This window comes from Labeo rohita, chromosome 4 (genome assembly GCF_022985175.1).
Source record: "Labeo rohita strain BAU-BD-2019 chromosome 4, IGBB_LRoh.1.0, whole genome shotgun sequence".
NCBI classification, from domain to species: domain Eukaryota; kingdom Metazoa; phylum Chordata; class Actinopteri; order Cypriniformes; family Cyprinidae; genus Labeo; species Labeo rohita.
The window spans coordinates 30,988,239-31,015,986 of NC_066872.1; the positions used below are offsets into that span (position 1 = coordinate 30,988,239).

General features: G+C 38.9%; 3 protein-coding genes across 11 annotated transcripts in view; all 3 read left to right on the forward strand.

The window, feature by feature from the left end:
- Nucleotides 1-11,110, forward strand: part of pparaa (peroxisome proliferator-activated receptor alpha a) — a 37,989-nt gene extending 26,879 nt beyond the window's left edge. For all 8 annotated transcript variants that reach the window (XM_051108334.1, XM_051108332.1, XM_051108331.1 and 5 more), the window contains 4 exons: nt 3,796-3,934; nt 4,860-5,059; nt 6,548-7,016; nt 10,264-11,110. In XM_051108334.1, the coding sequence (XP_050964291.1) occupies nt 3,796-3,934; nt 4,860-5,059; nt 6,548-7,016; nt 10,264-10,508 (1,053 nt within the window). In that variant the 3' untranslated portion in view covers nt 10,509-11,110. The remainder of the gene's footprint in view (nt 1-3,795; nt 3,935-4,859; nt 5,060-6,547; nt 7,017-10,263) is intronic.
- Nucleotides 11,111-11,574: 464 nt separating this feature from the next.
- On the forward strand, nt 11,575-20,733 carry cdpf1 (cysteine rich DPF motif domain containing 1). 2 transcript variants are annotated; one of them, XM_051108341.1, is made up of 4 exons: nt 11,575-11,856; nt 16,525-16,636; nt 17,308-17,485; nt 17,728-20,733. In XM_051108341.1, exons 1-3 carry the CDS (start codon nt 11,747-11,749, stop codon nt 17,434-17,436), a joined length of 351 nt encoding a protein of 116 aa, XP_050964298.1. In that variant the 5' UTR covers nt 11,575-11,746; the 3' UTR covers nt 17,437-17,485; nt 17,728-20,733. The 2 variants fall into 2 exon arrangements, with proteins under 2 accessions (XP_050964298.1, XP_050964297.1); XM_051108340.1 differs by lacking the exon at nt 17,728-20,733 and having other exon boundaries at nt 17,308-17,657.
- Nucleotides 20,734-20,763: 30 nt separating this feature from the next.
- cdkn1ba (cyclin-dependent kinase inhibitor 1Ba) lies at nt 20,764-23,464 on the forward strand. Its single transcript, XM_051108339.1, has 3 exons — nt 20,764-21,499; nt 21,641-21,755; nt 22,290-23,464. Exons 1-2 carry the CDS (start codon nt 21,040-21,042, stop codon nt 21,748-21,750), a joined length of 570 nt encoding a protein of 189 aa, XP_050964296.1. The 5' UTR covers nt 20,764-21,039; the 3' UTR covers nt 21,751-21,755; nt 22,290-23,464.
- Nucleotides 23,465-27,748: the final 4,284 nt, after the last annotated feature.

Genomic DNA, 27,748 nt, shown 5'->3' on the forward strand with positions numbered 1-27,748 from the left:
TTGTATTTTTCATATTACTTGAATGACTGGGTATTTAGAAATGAAATTAAGTAAGTCTGCAATTTAAAATGTACTCGTAAAATAAGATCTGGGCGTTTGGATATTCCGACACAAAGTGAATCGTGCACATGACTGGACAGAAAGTGAGGGTTTGTTTGTCACTGGTTTCGTGATTTTACAACACAAGCCTGGAATCATGGTTTCATCCGGCACATCCCTTAACACTAGCTCCGATGCCTCTGTTCAGATGTCACATATAGTTAACAGTCATTCAAGATTGCTCCAAACTTGCTAATGATGTGGGAATTACACAGCTTCGAGCAGCACATTGTCCCCGAGCACCCCAATGACATCTCTCATAAAGGTTTGCAACTTTACAAAGTAAACAATGATCCGAAAAACTCTTAGCCTCTTCGCTAATTGGCATACTAAACACACTATTGGTATACTAGTACTGCCGCCTCAACGGAAGTTGTACCCAGGAAACGCGCGGATAAAGTGCCGGAGCAGTGATAGTGTGTACACACTAAAAGCGAATTTAATTATTCGCCTGAGTAGATTACATACAAAGACGCGAACAGCTGCAAATTCACACTGGTCGATGAGATTGCTGCAGAATGTAAACAGAATGTTCAAGAATCATAAACTGCTTATGTTCTGCAATAATCCCAAAGCCAAAGAAAACCATGGGAACTAGGATGATGGTAATTTATGGGTTGGACTGTAAAAATATGAAGCACTCTATGGAGAAATTACTAAGATTAAAAAATGCTGCAAAAAATTTTAATTGTTATTTCATGCCAACTAATGTGTGTTAACTAGTGCTAATTTGTAGAAGCTCCTTTTAAATTGTCACTTAGTTCTTTCATAGTTTATTTGCCTTGGAAAAAGCAATTCCACATGACAGTTTTAGCATTTATGTGTTTTCTTTTGAGATAATTCTGGAAGCACAAATGAGTCATTTGCAGAATCCAAATATATCTTAAACTTCACTTCCTGAAGCTTTTGAGATCAGTAGGAAATAATGCATCGGCTGCATGGAAGGTGTGTTCTGTTCTCGGTTGGTATTTAGGGGCTGTACTGTGACAAGCTGTTTCCTCAGTCCGGTTTTATCGGTTGGTATGTTCTGCACATAGAGATGCGTCATCGCTTCTGTTTTTAGCGCCGGGAGCGATCCGTGACAGTCTGTCATGCGGCCGAGCTGTCGTCCGATACCTGTTTCCATTGTCAGGCACGTGTTCCTCTTTCCCCCGTTAATTAATTTGCTTGGAAGGACACAAAATGCCTGTGCTGTAACTGTGACCCTTAGTACAGATACCAGGCCTCGTTCACAGCGCCTATTCGGATGTGTGGGAAAACGCCACAAAAGCTCTGATAGCATTCACTTTTTCATTCAGTTTTATTTGAAGGATAAACAGCGATATTCCCAATTCACCTTTCCCTAAGAATCCTGTACAAAACTTGCTGCAGTTACTGGCTTTTGACAAAGCATTTAGCAACAGGTGAGGCATGAATCTGTAATCTGTAACATCTGTGGCCAGTTGCATAAACATAGCCACTATGTTAAGACTGTGTCTTAAGAACTTTTCGGATTCAAATTAGATCAATCTACCTTTTTGTAACATACTACAAACACAAACACAAACCAAATGCATGCACGCATACATTTATTAACGCATCTGTAAATCGCAACACTCATGCGCGTGCTACATTGAGCCCAGCCGTACCTCTGTATTTGTTCGTAGATAGATAGACTGCTCTGTGTTTTTGAGAAATAAATAATGTTAGCGTGTGAATCAGCCTTCTTATCGCATTCGCAATTAGCATTCGGTTTATCAAGGGTGATTTATTACCGTCCTGTGAGATTTCTCTTTGTTTTGGTAATTAGGGGCTAAAGTCCTCATACAACCGATTCAGGATGTAAACGTGTGCATGTAAACAAGGTCTTGAAGTCTTACATTCCAAAAGGGCATCAAATTAATGCAATGGAAAATTTTGTACTGTTTTCCAGTACAGACATCTAAGCATCCTTAAATCAAGAAACATTTACATGAGATGCAAATTGAACACAAGCCATCTTTTCTTAGAAATTGAACACAAATAGTTGAGTTTATGTTTAAAAGAACAAACTTTTGTCAATGCGGGATGAAAACTTGTTTTGGTTACATTTTATTTTACAGTATTTGTACTTAGAGTACATACCCAAGAAAGTACAGGTAGCCTAAGGTAACTACAAGGTTATGGTTAGGTTTAGCGGGTAGGTTCAGAGTTAGTACCTAGTTATTACCCTGTTATTGTAATTGCCATAATGAGTACGTATTATGTACACGTGGAACAGGTCTGTAAAATAAATTGCTACTATTGTTTTGCCTTTTAAATTAGTTAAAGGGCCCAAGAGTTTCTGAGCCCAATGGCAAATATTTGTTCTTGTTTTAATCATAAATTTCTTATTTAAGTAAATGCATCTTGATTTAAGAATCTTTAGACATTTGCAATGGAAAACAGCTAAAAAATACTGATGAAGAACATCACTTTTTTGCAGTTGATCAGACAGTAAAGTATAAGTTATTTCTATATTTTAGTGGTTGGGAGATCACAGGAATAAAATTTTACAATATATTCAAATAGAAAGCAGTTGTTTTAAATGGTAAAAATATTTCACAATATCTTTTGTAACATTTAAGCTCTAAATTGAATATTTTATAAACATAAATGAAAAAGTAATGGAGATCTGTTGTAAGCTTTTTTTTTTTCACCTTGAGGCATTGATGTATTGTTCCATTCAGTTAATTCCTTAAAGGATTGGTGCACTTCCAGAATAAAAATTTCCTGATAATTTACTCACCCCCATGTCATCCAAGATGTTCATGTCTTAAGGTTTTGAGGAAAACATTCCAGGCTTTTTCTCCATATAGTGGACTTCAATGGGAGCCAACGGGTTGAGAAGGTCCACATTGCAGTTTCAGTGCAACTATAAAAAAAGGCTCTACACAATCCCAGACGAGGAATAAGTGTCTTTATCTAGCAAAACGATCTGTCATTTATTTATTTATTTTTAATTAAAATGTATGTACTTTTTAACCACAAATGCTCATCTTGCACTAGCTCGACTTCAAGCATTACATAGTCATGTCGGAAAGGTCTCGCCAGATGTAGGCGGAAGTACCAACCCAGTGTTTTTATGAAGCGAGCGTGCAAAGAAAGTCAGACGCCCTTTACAAAAGAAGGTAAAAAAAAAAACAATGTTGGGCGATTTTGAAGTTGAAGAAGAAAATAAAATGGAGTTTTTCATTCTACACTACCTTTTTGTACCGGAGTACACAGATGAAGAACTAACCACGTGCAACCTTTCCAACATGATCAAGTAATGTGTCAAGTCATAGACGCTCATTGCAGAGCTAGTGCAAGATGAGCATTTGTGGGAAAAAAGTATATCATGTTTTTTTTTTTTTTTAATTTTTTTAGAGAATGACAGATCGTTTTGCTAGATAAGACCCTTATTCCTCAGTTGGGATTGTGTAGAGCCCTTTGAAACTGCACTGAAACTGCAGTTTGGACCGTCAACCCACTGGCTCCCATTCAAGTCCACAATATGGAGAAAAATCCTGGATTGTTTTATTCAGAAACCTTAATTTCTGGACATCTGGGATGACATGGGGGTCAGTAAATTATCAGAATTTTTTTTTCTGGAAGTGAACTAATCCTTAAAATGTAAAAACCTTTATAAAACCTGCAAAATCCCTGTTTTGTTTTCATGTTTTGCATTGCGTGTGTCTTCTCATGAATTTTCCTCAGGGGTTCTTCAGGAGAACAATTCGACTCAAACTGGAGTACGACAAGTGCGAACGCAACTGCAAGATCCAGAAAAAGAACCGCAACAAATGTCAATACTGCCGTTTCCGCAAGTGCCTTGCAGTGGGCATGTCCCACAACGGTAAGAGCTTCACAAAGAGCATATCTTTACGATAGCGATCATACAGAATCGGTTTACGGCTTGATGATTTAAGATCTTTGTTTTCTTAGTGATTGAGAGGGTGTTCCGTTTTATGACAATAATAATTTGTAACACGTAGTTTAGTTGTTTAATTGAAGGTCAATACAATTACATTATAGATTATAATCAAAATATAGAACAACAACCTTTACGCACTAACTAATTCTTACTCTTACTCTTAACACAAATCCACACCTTCCAAGCGAATAGCTGGAGATTAACCAAGCGACACGGAAGATTCGCCGTCCCTCTCGTGAGACTTTGACCCAAACCGAGGTTAGCTTCTTCTGTTAGCTAGGGCTAACGTCATGTGCCGCTGTTAGCACAATCCCTTCAGAGGCAGATCTGTATCTTATCACGCCATGCACCCCCCTCCCCTGCCCTTTGTCCCAGCACTGATGAAGTGGCAGCAGTGTGATGACCTAAAGTTCTTCTGCTGTTGGTTTGTGTATAAACTAGGGCTGACGATTCAATACGTTAATGTACCATGATTAATTATTAAATAAAATAACGCAATCGAATAAGTGCAGTCAGTGCCTCCTGACCCGAAATGACCTGAGTTTTGGGGATTGTCCTATTATCCGAGCAATTCGAGTGTGGATCTGCATATAGACCAGCATGTAGTGTGCATATGTTTTATTTATCTGCAAAATGAAGTTTTCCACAGATGTACAAATGCAGACTGTTGGTTAGCAATGTGGAAATAAAACAAATATCTAATTAATTAATATAATAGTTTAAGTAACTTATTTTATTTGATTGCATTTCACATTGTTTATGCATTTAGCATAAATCAGCACATTGTCTGTGGCAGCATGCGTGGCCTTGTGTGTAGTTTCATCGTTACTTTGCGTGTGTCTCACAGCTATCCGTTTTGGGCGGATACCCCAATCTGAGAAGCAGAGGCTAAAAGCAGAGCAGGACGTCAGCGGGAAAGAGGAGCACAAGTCCCGGCAGCCGGACACTAAGAGTCTGGCTAGGCAAATGCATGAAGCCTACCTCAAACACTTCCATATGAACAAAGCCAAAGCACGTGTGTTTCTCATGGGCAAAACCAGCACTCCGGTGAGTGACTGCAGCGTTGGAGAGTAACTCACTCACTCACTCAATCACTCATTCGTCATTTATGTTGTATTGCTCACGCCACTTCAGAACTGAGCAAGATGAGGCGATATTTAAACGCTAGCAAACAGATGGTTCTCAACCCCTTTGACCTAAAATTAGGTCTCTTACACAAATATGTAGTAAAAAACCCATGAGACAAGATTTATGTTATATAAAAAATCCACATAGTTTTATACATATTTCGAACTATGGGGGGCGCCATTATTTTTGGTGACGGCAAACGGTTGCACTCTGTGAGCTACTGCCGTTATTTTTACCGAGAAGCGATGTAAGTCTTCGCTGTTTTCTCAGCGATAAGCAGGGGAGAAAAGAATGGGAAGATGCTTGTGGACGAATAGAACTTCCTAAAGACCTGCGTCTTTGTTCTCTCCACTTTAGCCCCGATGCCTTCGAGCCTTTTAGTCGACCACAGCTACTCAAAGAGCTTACAAACGGCAGAGACAAGAAACGCTAGATGCCATCCCGGCGGGACGTAAACATGCCGACGCTTGCCATGACGCCGCAGTCGCCGAAGGAGTTTCTCTGAGTGGATTTCACTATATTATACTATAAAAAAATTAATAGTACAGCATTTGGTTTAAGTCTACACTTGTATCTATCACCGCCTGTAATCTCTTTCAGTAGCTGTGGTCGTCAGATCAGTATTTTATTTTCCAAGTTGTGCTGCGGTAAAAATAGCAACAGGTAGCGCCAGTAGCTCACAGAGTGCAATCATTTTACATAATCAGAGTAGCGGTGCCCCCCCCATAGTCCAATATATGTATAAAAACGATATGGATTTTTTAAATAACGTAAATTTTTCAAGGTTTTTCTACTACATATTTCAGGAAGAGACATAATTACGGTATAATAACCCATGTAAGTCTTAATACCCTGTGTTCCCTTTAAAATTGTTAGTAATTTCAGTCCGTATATTTTTACCGTATATTCATTCTAAACCCGTATGGTTTTCTTTCTGCTCCAGACCATAAAAAAGATATTTTGAAGAATTGTGCTAACCAAACAGTTAGAAATCCAAAGTTATTTTTGTCCATTTAAAGGAAGTCAAAGAAAACAGTAACTCTATGAATATCAGCATTCTTCAAAATATGTTCTTTTATGTTTAGCAGAAGAAAGAAATTTGTACGTTTAAAACGGCATGAGGGTGAGTAAACGATCGTTCTTTTTTATTTTTAAGTTAAATACCCCTGTATGGTAGCCTCAGTGTAATTTTTTTGTAGTTTGTAATTGAAGTAACTACTTTTTCACTTCTTGACTGCATTTTAATGACTCTAAATGAAGCTGTGCTTTCAAAGTAGCTTTGCCAATAAGGTGTCAATTTCTGATTAAGAAAGCAGTGAGCACTAATTGCACAAGCTATTCAGCACACGATCTGAACGCACACCTGTTCCGACTGACCGACCGTCTTCTCTCTCTCCTTCATCGAAGCCCTTCGTCATCCACGACATGGACACTCTCCAGCACGCCGAGCGTAAGCTACTCACCCAGCTGCTGGGCGACGTGGCGTCCGGAGACATCTCCACCGTGCGGGAGAGAGAAGTGGAGGCCCGGCTCTTCCTGTTCTGTCAGTACACCTCGGTGGCGACGGTCACGGAGCTGACGGAGTTCGCCAAGGCCGTGCCCGGCTTCGCCGCCCTGGACCTCAACGACCAGGTGACTCTGCTGAAGTACGGCGTTTACGAGGCGCTCTTCACCCTGCTGGCCTCCTGCATGAACAAAGACGGGCTGCTGGTGGCTCGCGGCGGAGGCTTCATCACTCGCGAATTTCTGAAGAGCCTTCGCAAACCCTTCAGCGACATGATGGAGCCCAAATTTCAGTTCGCCATGAGGTTCAACGCCCTAGAGCTGGACGACAGCGACCTGGCGCTGTTCGTGGCCGCCATCATCTGCTGCGGAGGTGAGATGCAGAAAGGGTAAATACCGACACGACGACCACAGCTACCGAAAGCTTAAAGATGACGACGGATATAAGCGTGCCATTGATTTTTTTTCCCATAAGGAGTGTAAACGCTCCGGATATCGCACTGAGAAACTCCCTCAGTGGCTGCGGCGTCACGACAAGCGTCGGAATGTTTACATCCTGCCAGGATGGCATCTAGCATTTCTTGTCTCTGCCATTTGTAAGCTCTTTCAGTAGCTGTGGTCTACTAAAAGCCTCAAAGGCATCAGGGCTAAAAGCGGAGAGAACAAAGACGCAGGTCTTTAGGAAGTTTTATTTGTTCACAGGCATCTTCCCATTCTTTTCTCCTTTTCTTATCGCTAGGAAAGCTTCTCTTGTTGCCCTTCGACTAAAAATTACAACCAAAAGCCAGACAATGGGCCATCATATCAGTATTTTATTTTCCGAATTGTGTTTTCCAAGTTACGTTGCGGTAGAAATAACAACAGGTAGCTTCAGTCGCTCACCAAGCGCAACCAGTTGTCGTCATTGAAATAATGGTGCCCCCCATAGTCAAAATATGTATAAAACAATGTACATTTTTTAAAATGATAAATGTTTAATGGGATTTCCACTACATATTTCAAAAAGAGACATCATTTATGTTTTATTAAGCCATACAAGTCTCAATATCTGAGGTTCCTTTTAAAAAAGTACATGCATAAATGCTGTGTTTATACATCTTGTATCATTAATAGTAATTGTGGGCTGAAAAAATATTTAAAAAAAAGTCATATTTTGCATTGCAAATCTTTTGGTATAAATGGGTATTTATGCATGATCATCAGAGCTGGGTAGATTAGTTACAAATTGTAATCCGTTACCAATTCCAAATTACATGACAAAAATTGTAGTTAGTAACGTAATCCATTACACATTTTAGGTAATATAATCGGACTACTTTTTGATTACTTTTAGATTACTTTTGACCTAACTCGATAAACGTGATAAATTGGTAAATGGGCTAATATTGTACCATAACAACATCAACTGCATTAAACATTACATTATGTCAAGGTTTCCTAAACTGGTGTTTGTGAAGGAACTGCAGGGGTTTTTGAGTTTAATGAAAAACTAATAATTAATTAAATCATAAAAAAAGCTAAATCAAAACTTGATTCATTTCTGAATGTCTATTTTTTTAAGAAAATTGTAAATTTGTCAAATGTAATCCATAAATTGTCAAATGTAATCCTTAAAAAAGTAACTGCAAAAGTAAATGTAGTCTGATTACGTGTTTAAAAAGAAATTCTGTGTACTTTTGGTATCTGATTACACAATCAACCAATCATAATCAACCAATCATAATCAGTTACTCCCCAGTTCTGATGATCCTTTATATCTGAGGTTATATTTATAGTCTTTTTGGATTTTGGAGCCCCCTAGATTTTTTTTTGTCTACCTAAACCACTCCCGTGCTTCACGAACATCTTACGCCATATTAATGTCATCTCCTTTGCTGAAGTAGGTTAGTTGTGGTTCAGGTTGTTTTTATGTCACCTCTGGAGCCCCACAGCCAGCAGCTTTTGAAAGGCATGACATAATAATGGTCAGAGTGAGATGGGGATTTTGTTCTCCTGAGGGCTAGCGAAAATAACCACAATTTCCTCTCCCGCCGGTTTCCAGCAGCAGCCCTAGGAACTGCTGCCGTGCGTCAGGGACCCTAAAGCAGACGCTTCCACAAACCGCAGCTTCCTGAAGAGCTGCTCTGACTCTCTGTTTTCTTACAACTTATACATATACGCTAAAGAGAGACAGTGTTAGCAAAACAAAAAACACATATTTCACGGACAGACTGTACGACTAATGCAGATACGTCACACTGACAAACTTCCATAGCAGGCAGTGACGTCAGGAAGTTAAATACAAATTTTGATAATGTAGGAAAAAGTAACAGCAATTAAACATGAACAGTAAACAGTATTAAAGTTATAGATCACCCAAAAATGAAAATGAGTGAGATTTACTCACCCTTAAGCCATCCTAGGTGTATATGACTTTATTCTTTCAGTTCTGTTAAAAAATATTCTGGTTCTACTAAGCTTTATAACGGCAGCGAATGACTGTTGAGGTGTAAAAAGTAGTCCACACGGCTCCAGGGGTTAATAAAGACCTTCTGAAGTGAATTGATGCATTTGTCTACACGTGTTCCAGCAGATGACATAGGTGTAGCGTGAGCTCCGTTGAGAATATGCTAGTTTTGTTTACAGCAAAGGAAAACCAGTCTCCTCCTGGCTTAAATCAAAATCTTCTGACATTTTTATTTACAAAAGCTTGTTTTGCACTTCTAATTCATGACTGTTGTTTTGTTTTGCTCATTCCACTGCACTTCTGCATCGTCCTACGTCATCCACTGGACGCCTTTCTCATATGAACGTGTGACCCTGGACCACAAAACCAGTCTTAAGTAGCACAGGCATATGTTGCAATAGCCAAAAGTACATGGGTCAAAATGATACATTTTTCTTTTATGCCAAAAATCATTAGGATATTGAGTAAAGATCATGTTCCTTGAAGATATTTTGTACATTTCCTACCTAAAATGCGTCAAACCTTAATTTCTGATTAGTAATATGCATTGCTAAGAACTTCATTTGGACAACTTTAAAGGCGATTTTCTCAATATTTCGATTTTTTGGCACCCTCAGATTCCAAATCTTCAAATAGTTGGCCAAATATTGTCCTATCGTAAGAAACCATACATCTGTGGAAAGCTTATTTATTTAACTTTCAGATGTGTCGAGAAATTTACCCTTATGTCTGGTTTTGTGGTCCAGGGTCACATATGTACAACAGTTTACAGTTTATAAAGAGTTAAATATGCATGTAGATGTTTTTCTTATACAAATGCATCTATTCACTTCAGAAGGCCTTTATTAATCCCCTGGATCTCTGTGGAGCACTTTATTTGATGGATGCATGCACTTTATTTGACTTCAAAATCTCAACACCCATTCACTGCCATTATAAAGCTTGGAAGAGCCAGGACATTTTTTTAATAGAACTCTGATTGCATTCATCTTCAGGTCAAAAGTCATACATCTAGGATAGCTCGAGGGTGAGAAAATCCTAGGTTAATTTTCATTTTTGGGTGCCTTTAATATGGCACGAATCACTAAAGTAATGATTAAATCGATAAACTTGGTAGCAAAGTATTGGTGCTTTTGACATCCTCACATGTCTCTCTCTGGATCTCCACCGACAGACCGTCCAGGACTGAGCGACGTGTCTCAGATCGAGCGCATCCAGGAGAGCATCATCCACGCCTTACGGCTCCACCTGTCGTCCAACCACCCCGACAACGCCTTGCTCTTTCCCAAGCTGCTGCAGAAACTGGCCGACCTGCGGCAGCTGGTGACGGAGCACGCCGAGCTGGTCCAGGAGATCAACAAGATGGAAGACTCTTCACTCCACCCGCTTCTGCAGGAGATCTACAGAGACATGTACTGAGTCAGAAGCATCCCTCTGCGTTCGGGACAGGAGACAAAGAGGGAAACGAAGCCCGGCGGTAGCATCTTTACGGCGCGCACCTGCTATCGGATCGAGCGCCGACGGGACATCACAGGGCACGGCCTGTGCGATTGCAGGCCGAGAAATCTAGCACCAACCTTTAATAAGCCAAGGGCCTTTATAAGGTCAATGCCTGTAGATGCATTTGTAAAATTGCCAAAAAGTGGATTTCAATTACAGATGCAGTAAACGAACGGCGCTCAAAATATCTAGGAATCCCTAAAAACGTACAGTGCCTTAGCACACTGTAAACTGGCAGTAGATCATTAAAATGTCATACTCGGCTTCGCAAACAACGTTTGCAGTGCCAGAGCAGAGTTGGCAAGTTTTGTTGTTAGAAATTTGGCCAGACTGAGATGAAGCGCCACTGCTCTCCTGCTCCATCTGTGTAAAGATTGGAGATAAAGGGGGCGTGGCTAACGCAACGTAACTTCCAGAGCGGTCGACGTCGCTCAGCACCTTAAAAACCGGGCGCATCCCTGTCTCTGGCAAAAAAAAAGCACCAGCAGGTAAAAATTAGGACATGGAAAATATAGAGTTGACCATCTTGAATATAGGGAGGTAATATGTTTTCATACTATAATTAAATGTATAGAGAGCCATATAAAATCAGATAGTTTGTTACCTCACTTGAAATGCTTGTACATTGAATGTCATTTGTAAAATCTTTTGTATAAAAACACTGTATAGCACTCCAACTGTAATTTTATTGTACAAATGTGTTATGTGTTCACCTGTATTTGATTGATAAATTATTGTTATATCAATGTATTTTTGCAGGGAATATGTAATTTTTGTAGCGTTGAGAGTTGATCAGAAAAGGCTTTGTAGACAGCAATTAATGAATAATTTCATCTTTAGTTTTGGCTTTTGGGTGCGTATGTACTTAGTGATCTCATCTGGTGTTTGTAGTTTAAACTGAAATATAACGTGCATCCAAAATGTTTCTAAAAAAGGTCACGTTATGTGTTTCATTGCGCCATCCTATGTGTAGTGTGTTGTACTGCAAGCGTTAACTCTAAATAGGAAACGCTGAGATTGTCCTTGTCGACGCACCGTCGTGACGTCACAGCAGCATGGCGCGCTGTCAGACCGCGCGTTCACTCAAAACAAACGGTTAGGACGCGTTTGAATGCGATGTGGACGTTTTTCAGCATGATAATCGCAGGTTAGAGACGATGGAGTTGAACGAAGGATCCGCGCTCGGCGTCTTCACCTGCGAGCTTTGCGAAGTGTCCAGCCCGTACAGCTTCTACGGGCAGAAGCCGCCAAACACGAGAGCAATAGTGTAAGTACAAACGTGTTCGTGACACTGCCAAATACTGCACGGGATAGTCGGTGTAAATATGTGAGGAAGAACGTTTGTAATGTAGCTTTAGCGATATACATTGACGTAAAGAAATGTAAAAGGTTAAGCGAATTTGATCGGCGTAATTGTTGACAGTTGCGCCCGGAGAAGTTGTGATGTCACGGTGACGTGTAGTGATACATAAATGTGACCCAGGACCACAAAACCAGTCACAAGTGTCAATTTTTCAAAATTGAGCTTTATACATCATCTGAAAGCTGAATAAATAAGCTTTCCATCGATGCATGGTTTGTTAGGATAAAACAATATTTGGCTGAGATACAACTATTTGAAGATTTGGAATCTGAGGGTGCAAAAAATTCAAAATATTGAGAAAATCACCTTTAAAGTTGTCCAAATCAAGTTCTTTGCAATGCATATTACTAATCAAAAATTAAGTTTTGATATATCTACAGTAGGAAATGTACAAAATATCTTCATGGAACATGATCTTTACTTAATTTCCTAATGATTTTTGGCATAAAAGAAAAATCTATCATTTTGACCCATACAGTGTATTTTTGGCTATTGCTACAAATATACCCCCGCGACTTAAGACTGGTTTTGTGGTCCAGGGTCACAAATATTACGTTCCTGGCATGTTTTTGAATCGGGCTGTTAAACTGTTGCAATGTCAAAAAAGGACTTGCCGACACCTAAGAACAGAAACAGTATTATTTCCTCATCCTCATGCAAAACTGTATGATAGATGGATATAAACACTTAAGTTCAAAAGTTTGAGATCGGTAAGATTTTTAGTCTCTTGAAGTCTCTTATGCTCATGCAAATTCCATTTATTTGATCAAAAACAGTAAGAAAAGTAATATGATGAAATATTGCAATTGAAAATAATTTTTCTACTTTTAAAAGATTTGAAAATGTTTATGTTGAATTTTCAGCTTCATTACTCCAGTCTTCAGTGTGGCATGATCCTTCAGAAATCAATGTAATATGCTGATTTATTATTAAGTTTGGAAACAGTTGTTATTTTTTGTTTGTTTTTTGTTTTTTAACCTGTGATAGTTTGTTTCTGGATATTTGATGAATAAAGTTTAAAAGAACTGTTTATTTTATAAAATGGAAATCTTTTCTAAAAAAAGTCTTTATTATTTTATTAGTGTTTATTCTTTAAGTCTGTATTTTATAATTTTGTATCAATTTAAGTCATCCTTGCTGAATACAGGTATTAATATCTTTCAAAGAAAGAAAAAGAAATTCGTAATTAGTAACCCCAAACTCTATTATTTTATTATTATTTATGTTATTAAACTTTTATGTTATTATTTTAAATAGACAATGTTCTTTTTAACATTTCAGAGAATTCTGAAACACAGGTTTCCAAAAAAATATTAGACAGCATAATTGTTTCCAGCTTTGAGGATAAATCAGCATATCAGAATGATTTCTGAAGGATCGTGTGATACTTAGGACTAGAGTAATGATGCTGAAAAGTCAGATTTGCATCACAGGAAACGTATGTGAAAATATAAAACCACTATTTTAAATGGTAATGATATTTCAGAATATTACCATTTTTCTGTAGTTTCTGTAATCAAATAAACACAACCTTGATGAGCAGAAAACTGATCTTTTAAAGAACTGATCCCACCAAATTTCTTTAAAATACTTGTTTTCCAGTTATACAGGTTTTCAGTGACATTAGGGTAAGTAAATGGTAAACAAACAGTCCACATGAACATACAGTCACGTGAAAAAGTTAGGACACCCTATTGAATTCCATGGTTTTCTATATTAGGACATAAAAAATTATCTGGTCCTTGGCAGGTCTTAAAATTTGGAAAAATAAATCCTCAGATGGGAATCATCACATGACATATTAAACAGTTTCATTATTTATTTAAGAAAAAATACAGCCAAGAAGAAAAGGCCATGTGTGACAAAGTTAGGACACCTTATGAGTCAACTGCCTGTAGATCCACTTTTAGCAGCACTAACTTGAAGCATTCATTTTCTGAGTGACTTCTTCTCACATCGCTCTGGAGGAATTTGGGACACTCTACTTTTCAACGTTGCTGCAGTTTATTGAGGTTTGTGGGCATTTGCTTATGCACAGCTCTCATCACAGCATTTGAGTCAGGATGAGCTCTGGACTTGGACTGGGCTACTACAACATCCTGATTCTTTTCTTTTCAGCCATTCTGTTGTAGATTAGCTGGTGTGCTTGGGATCATTGTCCTGTTGCATGATCCAATTTTGGCCCAATTTTAGACGTGGGACAGATGCCCTCGCATTTGACTTTAGAATACTTTGATACAGAGGAGTTGATGGCCAACTCAATGACTGTGAGGTGCCCAGGTCCTGTGGCTACAAAATAAGCCCAAAATGATCAGCCCTCCTCCAGCATGTTTGTCCTTTGGTATGAGGTGTTTGTGCTGATATGCTCTTTAGGTTTTCACCAAACTTGGCGCTGTGCATTACGGCCAAACATCTCCACTTCGGTCTCGTCTGTTCAAAGGACATTATTCTACAAGACCTGTGTTTTGTTCAGATGCAACTTTGCAGACCTAAACTGTGCTGCAATGTTTTTGTTTTAAATAGATGAAGCTTTCTTCTGCCAAGCCTTCCAAACATGCATTTTTGTCCCATATTTTTCTAATGGTATTGTCATGAACTTTATCATTTAACATGTTAACTGAGGCCTGTAGAGTCTGAGGTGTAGTTCTTGTGTTGTCTGCCATTTCTCTGAGCTTTACACGGTCTGATCTTGGGGTGAATTTTCTGGGACGTCCACTCCTGGAAGGAGAGGTGTCTGTTTTAAATGTCTTCCACTTGTGAATAAACTTCAAATAGTTTGAAAATGGCCGTATTACTCTTCTCAGATTGATGGCAGCAACAATTGCTTCTCTAAGATGATTGCTGATGTCTTACCTCCTTGGCACTGTGTTAACACACACCTGACGGCATCAGACCAGCAAACTGCCAAAGCTTATGCTTTTATAGAGGCGCTCAGACTTGCCGATGATCAGGTAATCAAAGGTATTTGATTAGCAGCGCTTGACTGTTATTTACCCTCTTAATTCCAATGTTGACAGTAAGGGTGTCCTAACTTTGTCACACATGGCTTTTCCGTTTCGGCTTTTTTTTGTTCAGTAAATAATGACACGGTGCAATTTGTCATGTGTTGTTCACCTGAGGTTTTATTTTCGAAATTTTAAGACCAGCCAAGGACCAGTTTTTTTTTTTTAATGACGTCCTGATACGTAAAACCATGGAATCCAATAGGGTGTCCTAACTTTTTCACATGACTGTATATGTTAATCTTAATATTTGTAAATTAAAACTGAGTGAGGAACACTGTTTAAATGTGTTCTTTCAGATAGCTTGACATTTGATAAAGAATGGGAGTATTATCCATTTACAATTACAAAAGTACAGTTACAAGTACACAATGACTAAACTGTTTATCTACGTTGACTTGAGCATCCAAACAAGTAAAGTAAAATGCATGTCAGTGTATTTTTTGTTTTGTTTTTGCATTAGAACGTGTCCTGTTTATTGCATCTTTTACTAAATTGATTTTAAGTTTGATTTGGAATGTGTCAGTAGCACAGCAAAATATAGTACATTCACATCACTCACTGTAGGAGCTTGATTATTTGATTTCTTTAGTCTGTTAGTCTATTTTTTTGGAGCATTTTTTATTATTAATATTGCAAAACAAATCTATGACATGAAGCTACGTTTAGTACTTACTATTACTCCAAATTAGAATTTTGAAACATAATTAGCTATAATTTATAATAATTTACATAATGTGAAGTTTTCTTCAGAGGTAAGTGGGTCAAAGACGAAAAGGGTTTTGGAAACATCCAACCAAGTAGAGTGAAATGCATGTCAACTTATTTGTTTTTTCGTTTCGGTTTCGCTTTAGAACATTTCCTGTTTATTTTATCGTGAGCCAAAAATAACTGTCGTACAGAAGACACTCACTAAGCATTCAGTGAAACAATGGCATTTTTGTCCATGTAAGAAATCTGGTGCAATCCTGCAAAAAACAATAAATTGTAATTATAAATCTTTTCCAATCTTTGCCAGTATTCTTCAAATCAAGTTGTACTCATTTGTCAAGTAGTTTTTATCTTTTAAAAGAATACTAATACAATATAGTGTTCACTTTCTTCTTTTTTTTAATTGGTATGTTGTTTAATTTGTCCATAAATGTTACCAAACTAATATGAAACATTAAAGCTGACACTTGCATTTAATATGCTATTTATGTATATGAAATTATCTTTGATGTGGACACCTAAACGGGATGTCTCTGACCTAAGTGTGTTACTGTGTTGTGTTTTGTCCCATGTGTGAAACTGTTGTCTAACAGTCAGCAGGGTTTCCATGACCTGAACAGTCCAATGTACGTTTCCTGAAATCGGCGCTTATTCCAGCACACGGAAAGGACTCGCAGGCTCCTGAGATCTGAGCTAAAATTTAATTTCAATGTTTATAGCGCTGTAGCCTTTTAACACACCTCGTTTTAGATGTCTGATCAATCCCACGTGGCTGAATAATTATGCAATTGCATAAATGATAGCGTGAAGGATGTCACTGATTGAGATGCGCTTGTTTGCTTTGTCGTTTGTCCCGTAGGCTCTTAGAGGAATGCTACGGCATGAAGGATCCCTTCAGTCCAGAGAGAGAAAAGTTTCTTGTTTTAGGATCCAAGTGCAGTCTGTGCAGTAAGACGGTGTGTGTGGGAACGGTACGTGCAGCTTCAACAAATGTTTTTTTTTTTTTTTTTTTTTTCCCCTCATTTGTGACCCAGGACCACAAAACCAGTCATATTTGTAGCAATAGCCAACAATACATTGTATGAGTCAAAATTACTGTTTGTTTTGGACAAAAATCATTTGGATATTAAGTAAAGATCAAGTTCCATGAAGACATTTTGTAAACTTCCGACCGTAAATATATCAAACTTTATTTTTTGATTATTAATTTGCACTGCTGAGAAGTTCATCTGGACAACTTTAAAGGCGATTTTCTCAATATTTGCTTTTTTTGTACCCTCAGCTTTCAAATAGTTGTATCTCGGCCAAATATTGTCCTGTCCTAACAAACCACACATCAATGTAACTTATTTATTCAGCTTTCAGATGATCTATGAAAGTCCATTTCAGACATTTGACCCTTATGACTGGTTTTGTGGTCCAGGGTCACATTTGTGAATGAGTGAATCAAAGAATGACAATAATTCTGAATGTGAATTATCACTTGTAAAGACATGGATAAACCTTTTGATGCTTGTATGTGCTGAAGAACAACAATAGCAACAGAATCAGTATATTTAGTATCTATTTTATTTAAAATGTCAACATATTACAAACAACATTTGAATATATCGTGCCTTTTGTTTGTTTTTCTTCACGACAGGACTGCAGTCTGTTCTACACCAAGCGCTTTTGTTTGCCCTGCGTGCGGGATCACCTTCAGCAGTTTCCAGAACAGGTTCAGAACGAGGTCCTGAGGAAGAAGAGTGTCCAGAAGACGTCGTCTTCATGATGTTATTATTTACTCGGGGACACTAGTCAAGAATCCAGACACACAATATGTACATGGTTGTTTATATAGTATTCCATTTGTATTTATAGTTGTAATTATATTTCTCACAGGAATCGACGTGATTTCAATCAAAACATGGTTTGCCGCCTCTAGCGGTGCGACGAGTTTCACACTGTTGCTTCACGCTGAGTATCACAATGAATTAAAATAAGTTGTTTGTATATATGGTCGTGTCGTTTATTATTATCATTGGAAAGACAAACGACTGATCCATCTATGTCTGTGACGTAGGCGAGTCTTGAACCTGTCGCCGAGCGCAAAGCTCTTGTGAACCTGAGCGCCAACACTACCGCTACACCACAGCTCCAGACCGGCCTACTTCCGCATGCTTCCAACCCTAAGTTGAGGTGGAGCCCGAGTAAGCCAGCCTGCTTGCCAAAACCCCAGGTAAGTAGTGAAGTATAAGTTCCAGCACATGCATTGTTGGAGATCTGTAGCTCAGCGGTCTGAGCACTGGCAGACAATGCCAGCGATACCTGGTTCAAATCCAGCCAGATCTCTACAACTAACAATCACAGGTGTGGCATGAGCAGAGGAGATGACCAGACCATGGATGGAGCAGTGGAGCCAGAGAGAAGATGGAGGAGAGCAGCTGCCGAGACCAGACCGATGAAGGAGCCGGAGTCCAGGAGGGTGTGACCAGAGACAAGGCAGAGGACCAGGCTGATGGTGGAGGAGTGGTGTGGCTGAGGTGACAGAGGAAGGATGGAACACCTGACCAGATGGAGGGCACATGGCCAGCAAGGTGGAGTGCACAGTGTGGCAAGACATCAGCAAGGAGGAGAGCAAAGACAGCACCCAAAAAAAAGAAGAAGGGGGGACCATGACCGTGGTCCCCCCCCCGGCCTCCAAGACAATCACCAGCAGCAGTTATGCATCACCAAACCTCAAAAATGCCAATTTTTGACCCCTTCTAACTTAACCAAAACTTGTTTTGGAAAATATAATTATATAAACTGAAGGCGACCAGGACCATTTTGGGACACTACACATGAATCAATGCACCACATTTCTAAGAGCTTTATGACCAAGATCTCTCACACATCTCTCCACCAATTAAACATCAGTGGCGATAAGCTTACAAATACTGAACATTGATGGCCTGCTTACAGAAACACATACAATGATTGATTACTGTTTTGTTTTTTTTGTCTTTGTTTCGTCAAGCTCGTAGTGGACATCATTCAGGTTCTCCACTAGATGGCAGTAAAGCCGTGTTTACAACACTGCAGCGCGTCATCCTTAAAATAATGAATCCAACAGACATATACATACAAACATCATTACACTAAAAAACAAAAACAAATTCACAACACAAACACGACTTTTCAGTCATCAACAAACTACAATACACAATTGTGACTGACTCAATGCGCAGAACTGTTGACATCAATTCACTTATCTATAATAAGTTTTGGTTAGATTAGATAAGTGCATCGACCGCATTTTCTATTTCTGCTGTTAGTTCTACCGCTCGTCCACAAAATTCGCTATCCTTCTCATACACGTGTGTGACTGTAAATAGGCCCTGGATTGTTACACATCGGGCCTCTTCCACACAGCTCACACCGACATGATTCAGCTCAGACAGAGAGTGATGCTCCTGAAAAGAAAGTCTGAAGGGGGTGCTGGAAAATTTCAGCTACTTCTTATTGCTAATGCCAAAGTCTGCCACAGATAAGCCGCCTGCCAGCTATGAGCTCAGACTTGGCAGAGAGATGACAAATCACACCGAGGTTTAGCGAGTGACGCGGTGCCACTGAAGCGTTCCCGTCGTATTCCGTCACACGATATTGTGCATTACAACTTTACGACATGATCACGTGCGCATTATAACGTTTTGATATTATCTTTGATGACACATTTAGTGTTTGTGATTTAGACAATTGGCAAACCACGAATTTTAATCTGCAGCCGTGTTGCCAGATCGCAATTTAAACAGCCAACGTTTCACACTTAGCGAAAGGTTTACACAAACATTTGCAACCTTTCCAACTCCAAGACCCACGTTTTCCATAATCTTCCATTTTCTGATTTCTCTTACTACATTTTCAAACTATATTTTAATCTAAGGGCACTCCTACCTGCCAGTGACTATGGATTATGGATTATAACACATTTATGCATTTACACATTCTTTCACTCAATTAAAAACTAACACACTTAGCTCTTCACATAAACTAAGCATTTTCTTAAATGTCTAACGCGTTTGAACATTTTACTCATTTCCATTACTTTTGCCAGTTGACTAAACACTTTTAGTATTAATCCACCTTCTTAAAAAGAAACATTTGTTAAAGGACTAAGTTCAAATAAACAACTGGACTTTTTTTCTCTTCACACTTTAGGTTACTTAATCTTATTTTAACAATTGTTTTGTCTCCTTTTAGATCATCTCAAGGGCCCCTAGCAGGTCCTGGACCCCAGGGATCTCGATGGCTACTGCATCACAACATTTAAAACAAATTGCATGTAAACCAGGCCCCCAATAATTGTAATACTAATAATATGTTCCTGCACAACCAAAGCTAAAGTTTCAGGGCCACAATTCTAAAACACTATTATTTGGACAGTGCCAATTCTTTTGCAACAGATAAGACCTGATTCAAACAGCAAAACGAATGCAAAGACTACAACTACTTTTTTCTCTTTTTTTTTTTTAGCTTTCCATCTTATTTTTTATGTCACTTGAGTGTGGCACTGTCAGCAATCTCCATTTAGCCTATTTAGCTGGCCAAAACTGTTCGTTCTGCTGCTTGATGTTGTAAACTGGTATGTGTATTTAAATTATTGGACATATTAATAAACGCACTCATTTGTAACACAATTACTTTACCGTTTACTGCACTTCCTTATGTGTCCCTGTTGCACGTTACATGTACTTACTATTATAACAACGATGCACGACTGCGTGAAAGTAACCCTAACCGTATAGCAAGTTCACACAGTTAATTAACATTACAAATGTATAATTACAGTGTAACGAGGACACCTTAATATGAAGTGAAACTGCTTCAATACTTCGAGACACGGCTAAGGAGCTGGCCAGGACGATAATTAAGTGGATAAAACTACATATTCCCCTAAAAAAAAAAACAAAAAGACAAATGCGGTCCTGAAACTGCAGCCTCCTCGGGAGTCGTGCAGGAATACGCTCCTCGGCTTAAAACGCGCGGTCGTGGCAACACGGACTGCGGGCGGGCCCCTAGCTCCGCCGGCCAATCAGAAGCGTCTTCTGTTTAAATAGCCTTCGCTGTCAATCTTTTTTTCCCCTGCCAGTTTACTTGCGATCGCCATATTGGGTGCTCGCCTACTCGAATGACTTGTCTGTTTTTCTTCGGAATTACTACGAGACGGGATCGGAGCGGCGCGCTGTTTTCATGACTTGTTTTCCACGCGCTCTCGCCTCTCCGCACGCATCCGCGCGTTTGTTATGCGTGCGCCCTGCGCCTCGCTCGGCTTTCTTGGGAGGGATTGCGCTTAGTTAGACCGCGTCTGGCTCGACTGCGACTGCGATTCTCTAGACGAACTTTCACGTGCAAAATGTCAAAAGTGCGCGTCTCCAATGGAAGCCCGACGCTGGAGAGGGTGGACGCGAGGCAGGCGGATCACGCCAAACTCCCCGTCTGCAGAAACCTCTTCGGCCCCGTGGATCGCGAAGAGTTCGAGAGGGACGTCAGGGAGCAAATGCTGGAGATCGAGAAAGCGTCCAAGGAAAAGTGGAATTACGACTTCGCCAAAAACGAGCCGCTCGCGCCGGGCGACTACGAGTGGCAGGAGGTGGACGCCGACGAGATGCCGGAATTTTACACCAGACCGCCTCGCGTCAAACGGGATACCTCGAGCGGGACTGTGGATCATAACGGGAACCACGACTGTTTGTTGACAACTCCCTCCCGGGAGAGCGCGCGGGGGGACTCTGACAACGCGGAGCCCGGGAGTCGCTCGGATTGCAGGACGGCGCTGACCACGCCGAGGAAAAGACCGTCGACAGAGGAGCAGGGTAAATGTTTGGCGAGCTCGCCTGCGATACGTAGCGTCGGGGGACAAACGCTTTGCCCTTCCGATCGCGCCGTAGTGCTCCGACTGTACGCGAAGCCCCAAACCGCTCGCTTTTCTAACACCATCTTCGTTCTTCCAATAGATCTTCCTTGCCAAAGCAAAAGACCCAACGTCCAAGCGACCGAGGCGAACTGCTGTCCAGATGCGAGTTCGCACGACTACGCGCCCAGCAAGTCGGATCCCAAAACGTAAACAAGGTGAGTTTCGTGCGCGCTCCTCTGGTGCGCAACTTTAACTTTATGCGTCGACCTCAACGCGTGTGGCTCGGTGTGAAAAGCAACGCGTTAAACGCGCTGTTTGTTTATTGCTTTGGGACGTTATTGCACTTTCGCTTTTATTGTCAAAGCGTTAAAACGCCAAGGAACCTTCGTTCCTTGACGCGCTCGCGTTTGTTTTCAAGCCCGTTTAAAACAAACGCGCGTTTAGACGTTCTGTCACCGCGCGAGTGACAGTCGAGTCAAACGGGACTCAAATGCACAACATTGTAGTAACACGTCAGCAGGTCTCTTGTAGGGTGTGCGAATGGGAGGAGGAGGGGGTCCGGGTTCACAATGCAGGCACATACTTGCGCGCAAAATTCCTCGCTCTTCATTCGCGCTGCCCTGCTTGTCCTGCATTTAAACGCCTCGTACGTATTGTCGCGGTGTCCTTTATTTCGTGCGTCGTTTGCCCGTTCGACCTGATGTTATTTCCTTTGCTAATCAACTTTTTTTCCCTTGTCTCCCTTGCAGAGAAAAGATGAAGAAGCCTATTTTCTCCATCACGTACTTCAAGAGCTTTATGAAGTAAACAGGGACAGCGGCTGAAAAATACAAATCGAGCCTTGGAGAGGCTGTATAAGCACTGAATTTTTACACTAAAAGTTTTGGCACTCGACAGAATTATATTTGCCTCAAAAGCAGACAATGTAGCAGTGTGCAATTGGAATTGCTTCGTTTGTTCTTTTTACTACCTATGTATATATTTTCATTTTATATGTAGCACATTTAAATGTAATGTTAAGATTAAAAAACACAATCTTTTATAAATGGAGTGCGTTTGACTTGAAGAATTGCTGTGCAGTTTCACAAACGACTCCCCCCCAAATGAACCCTTTTAAAGTAAATATCTATGTAAAACACACACGCGCCTACACGTTTCCCTTTAATTAGGTTTAACAATCCCATTGTCTCACTTTTGGCTGGCTCAGGATGTCAACAGTCAAAAATGCACCTTCACGTGTGTCGGTGCTGGGCTCCACAGCAGCAGCAGCAGCACAAATTTAGGCCATTTTTAAATTGCACAAATGTCACTGAAAAGCATTACGACTTTTTTTTTTTTTTGGGGTCACCTCGTGCGATCTGGCTAAATTTAAACGCTTTGCGTTAATGCCGTTCTTGTTTATTGGTACTTGTGTATGATTTTACCAGCCAAAGTTTTAGCACATTGGGCATGTGGTGTTCTTCTCTGAAGGGACTGTGACTCCTAGTGTGGTATTAAGGTTTTCATGCTTTTTTACAGTATTATTATATCCCCGGGTTATTCCACTAATTTTATTTTCTCTTATTTTAAATTATTTCATTTTTTTGGTTATTTTGCCATAATGATAGAAATTCTCACAAACTACAAATCCTACTGACTACACATTCAAAAAGACAAAAAAAAATGCAACTGTAGTGACCAATTATTGTTTTTGTCAATTTTATGTTTTTCTATTCATTTCTGTGTAGCATAATGTTTATAGAAATATATATTTCTTGTTTTTTTTTCTTTTATTTTTTATTTTCTTTAACACTGGGCCATACGATTAAGAACAACATTAGTCCATGAAGCCACTTTTTGGCCACAATAGTGGCTTTCGTGTTGAACATGACATGGCACTATGACAATAAAATATGTATAAACCGGCAAAAAAAAAAAAAAGAAATTAAGACGTTACACTGCACGTGTGTAAAACATTGAAGTGTACCTGTGCATACTGCTTTGTAAAGAAGAAAAAAAAGATTTAAAAAGACAAAAAACACTGAGGAAATTATACTAACTTATTTATGTCAAGCTTTTTGTTGTTTATGACTATCCAAAGTGGCATTTGTGCATTTTCTGTATGTACTTCTTTTTTATAAATTTTGTTTGTTTTTTTTTTCTCCACAAATTTGTGCAAGGTTGCAAACTGAGCCTATTAAAAAATTGATGTGGATTGTGTACTGCTTTATAAATGAGATGATTAAACCATAATGACATGAACACCTTCAGCTGACTCATTTGTTCTTATTGTGCAGAAGAAAAATCAGAATGAAAGCTGTTAGGGAAAACTTAAATACACTACTCACACCCTGCATTAGCAAAACCCTTAAACTGACTTTAAGCTGTGCTTAAAAACTAAAAACATTTAAAACAATTCCAGAAGTGATAAATACACCACTCTCAGGTGCTAAATTGGTAACCTGTGTGAAACCTCTGAATTTATTTATTTATTTATTTTTTTTACTCTTCTACTCTTCCCCAACCCACACAAGCACCTGTGCACAAATACACAATTATTTAATTTTAAAATGCACCTTTTTTTTTTTTTTTGTTTGGAATTTAGCAATATTAAACGAGGCAGGACAAACATGCTAAAAATGACTTTTCCTACCTAGTGTAATGCATATGATAGGATTAACCTGCAATTAAACTGTTGCCACATTACACATCCCTTTTAGATTATCTTTAATAACGTCTTCCACGTCAAATTTCATATGAAATGTAAATAGCAAAAAAGCCTAGTGTTGAATTTTAATCTGACACGTTAACAAATATAAATAAAGCGAAACAAAAACGCATGCACCGCAAAATACTACAACTGACCCCGGTTATGTTTTCACGGTGTGTCCAACTATATTGCTCAAAACTGTCAAATGGAAACGCTGTTCGACTTTTAATTGTTTGTTCGCGCACGTTGACGCGCAAAAGACACACACCCTCTAATATTTATCACGGTTGGAGATAATGTACGTGGTCACGTTGAGCTTATTTTCTTCGTGCTTTAGGTTTGGATATATACAGGATTTTTTCAGCGATTTTTTCAATCGCTTTTGCAGCTTGCGCGCCGTTTGCTTATTTAACTCAACGTGCAACAAGTTTGTGCGTAAAACGGCTGCGTTTCTAACAAACGACCTGCGGAGCTCCCTCCTTCAATTCAGGAAAAAAAAAAAAAAAAAAAAAAAAAACAAGGACACGTCCCGTGCGGAGGGGGGAAAAAAAGCCAAGATACTGACATACGGTTTGTCCAATCAGACATCTATTAAGAAAAACACACCACTTACTGTAGCCACTGAGATTGGCTTTGAGCGGGCTGAGGCTGGAGTAACAGTGTGTTTGTACAGAGTGTTCTGCTCGTAAAGCACAACCCAGAATAAGAGCCATTGGTCAGACTGATTTTTCTGCTGATGTTTGCGAAAGGGAAGGGAGAGGTGAGTTTGGCCCGAGGGTTAAATCGCAAGGATCTTTCTAAAGCCCCGTCCTCCTACTGCTCAAAAATCACGGCTGCATACAAGATGACGAAATTACACCGCGGTCGCTGTTTACACGAACGAACGCCAAATTATTTTCTAACTTTAACTACGTTCTACTTTTTAGCATGTTTAACAGGACGGGGACGTGAAAATGTTACCGTGTCATACATTAGAGGTGAGGCTTGTTGTAGCGGGACATGTCGTCAGACTATTTCATGTGTTCACAATCGGTCAATTATATATTTAAGAGGTGAAAATGTTTAAGCTTATATATAAAAGAAAAACAATGACAGCAGAAATGTGAACCTGGACCACAAAACCAGTCTTAAGTAGCTCTGGTATATTTGTAGCAATAGCCAATAATACATTTCATGGGTCAGAATGATCGATTTTTCTTTTATGCCAAAAATCATTAGGACAAACAGGAAAGATCATGTTCCATGAAGATTATTTGTACATTTACAACTAAAAATATATCAAAACTTTAATGATTAGTAATATGCATTGCTAAGAACTTCATTTGGACAACTTTAAAGTTGATTTTCTCATTATTTAGATTTTTTTGCACCCTCAGAAAAAAGTTAAACCGTTGTTCAGGCCTATAATACAATGAAAGAATTTAAATGCAAGACATAAAATGTGTAATGTCTACAAAAATATAAAACAGTTAAAAATCATTATTGAATCGCTCATGTCATTGTGTGTGTGTGTGTGTGTGTGTGTGTGTTCACTTGTGTATCCAACATATTTAGCAATTTCTGCCATGTGGACAAAAAATATGGTCTCTCTTTATATTAGGTGTCTTTAACTACTATGTACTTACATTTAAAATAATTATTTAATACAATGCACTTAATGTGTACACGCACTTATAATACCTTACAAATATGTACTTAAAAATATAATACTTACTATAATACCTAAAAATAAAATACCTGCATTTATTTATATTTGTAATTACATTTTTAATTACACAGTTGACCCATCCCTTACACCTTAACCCAGCCTTAAACTTAGCCATACCACCAAACCTCTCCCTAACCTTACCCGTATCCCACCTCAAAAGCAGCAGAAGTGTTTTGCAATACAATATGAACACAAAAAGTACACAGCGGTCAATGCAAGCTAATATAAAGTGGGACCAAAAATAGTCTAAATTAAGAACTAACTAACAGTTCTTATGTATAAAAGGTAGATCTATTGTGGCAACTAATTTCCTTGCATACACACTGTGCAAGAGATACACACTACCAAATCACACTTTTTACACACTTCACTCAATTTGTTACACATCATCTGATAAAGCTTTGAATGCTTAAAATTACTTGTATAGAAAATATAATAATTTGTTTCTTACTCATTTTTATTTATTAATCAATTACTATTTTTAGCATATCTTGGATCAGACAGTAAAGGAAAAGCACTGGAGTGTAAAGCATCCCAGAATGTGAAGAGTCACTACATTTTTCCCTAGCTTCTGTGTAATTTTATAGTTTTCATTATTTTATTATTATTATAATAAAAAGTGAAAATAATAATGCCTATAAAGTTTCAAATAACAAACTTAAAGTTTTCTAATAAAATGCTTTGCATGGTGGAAATCACTGACATGTGCATACACTCTTAAAAATAAAGCTTCCTAAAGGGTGATGCCATAGCACCATTTTTGGTTCCCCAAAGAACCTTTCCTAAAAGAACAATTTTAAAGAACATTTTAAAAATCTAAAGAACCTTTTCTGCATTTAAAAAGCTTCATGTTCGAGGTTCTTCACAGAACCTTTATTTTTAAGAATGTACGCTAAAGAAAACGATTCGTGTTATCAGTGATTGTTTTCACCCAAACATCTTTCCGTTAAAAATCGAAAAGGCTTGTGTAATCGCAAATCGGTAAGAAAACCACAGTTACTGACTTTTTTTTACACAACACACCCCTTCGCCAGATGAATCAATATGCTAAAAACCTCTTTCTGAGAAGATCTAAGTGGTTTGTACTCCTCCGGTCAATGAGTGATTAGGCAACGCGCAGCTTCTTGAACTGGCAGCCTGCCACGACATGAGCCTTGGTAAACACTAATAGCAGGCTGATGAAATCAGTAATTATAATACAAAAACAGCAGAGGGCTTCGCATTTGTGCAGCTGTAAACCACCAGCGACAACGCCCTTGCTTGGCCTATGCGGTAACTCAAGATACAAGTTCGGTTTTTAATATAAAATTATAGTTGAAAAACCAAAGGATTGATTTCATCTACCATTTCCACAAGAAAAGGGGATTTTTCTTTACCTCATCCGCATTTCAGATGTCAGCCGAGGCAACGCTTTTGCAATACAGCTTGCCTGAGGAACAACAAAACAAATACAACAAAATTAAATATATTATTAGAAGGCATTAACAATACACACCTTCATATATTATTATTATTATTATTATTATTATTACATACAGAGGCCCCAAAAAGTATATGGACAATAAGTGATGAAGCAATGTACACAGTCACACTCATGTACTGCAAAAATAAAATGCAATATAATCTGTATACAATATATACACACTACCAGTCAAAAGTTTTTGAACAGTAAGATGTTTTTTAAAGTCTCTTCTGCTCACCAAGCCTGCATTTATTTGATCCAAAGTACAGCAAAAATATTAACATTTTGAAATATTTTCTACTATTTAAAATAACTGGTTTGATTTGAATATATTTTAAAATGAAATTTA

Bases quoted from the DNA above. Each gene is read 5' to 3' on its own strand.
- cdpf1 (XM_051108341.1), top strand. From the start codon at position 11,747: ATGGAGTTGAACGAAGGATCCGCGCTCGGCGTCTTCACCTGCGAGCTT. The intron at 11,857-16,524 runs GTAAGTACAAAC...TTTGTCCCGTAG, and splicing joins CCAAACACGAGAGCAATAGT to GCTCTTAGAGGAATGCTACG. The intron at 16,637-17,307 runs GTACGTGCAGCT...TCTTCACGACAG, and splicing joins AGACGGTGTGTGTGGGAACG to GACTGCAGTCTGTTCTACAC.
- cdkn1ba (XM_051108339.1), top strand. From the start codon at position 21,040: ATGTCAAAAGTGCGCGTCTCCAATGGAAGCCCGACGCTGGAGAGGGTG. The intron at 21,500-21,640 runs GTAAATGTTTGG...TTCTTCCAATAG, and splicing joins ACCGTCGACAGAGGAGCAGG to ATCTTCCTTGCCAAAGCAAA.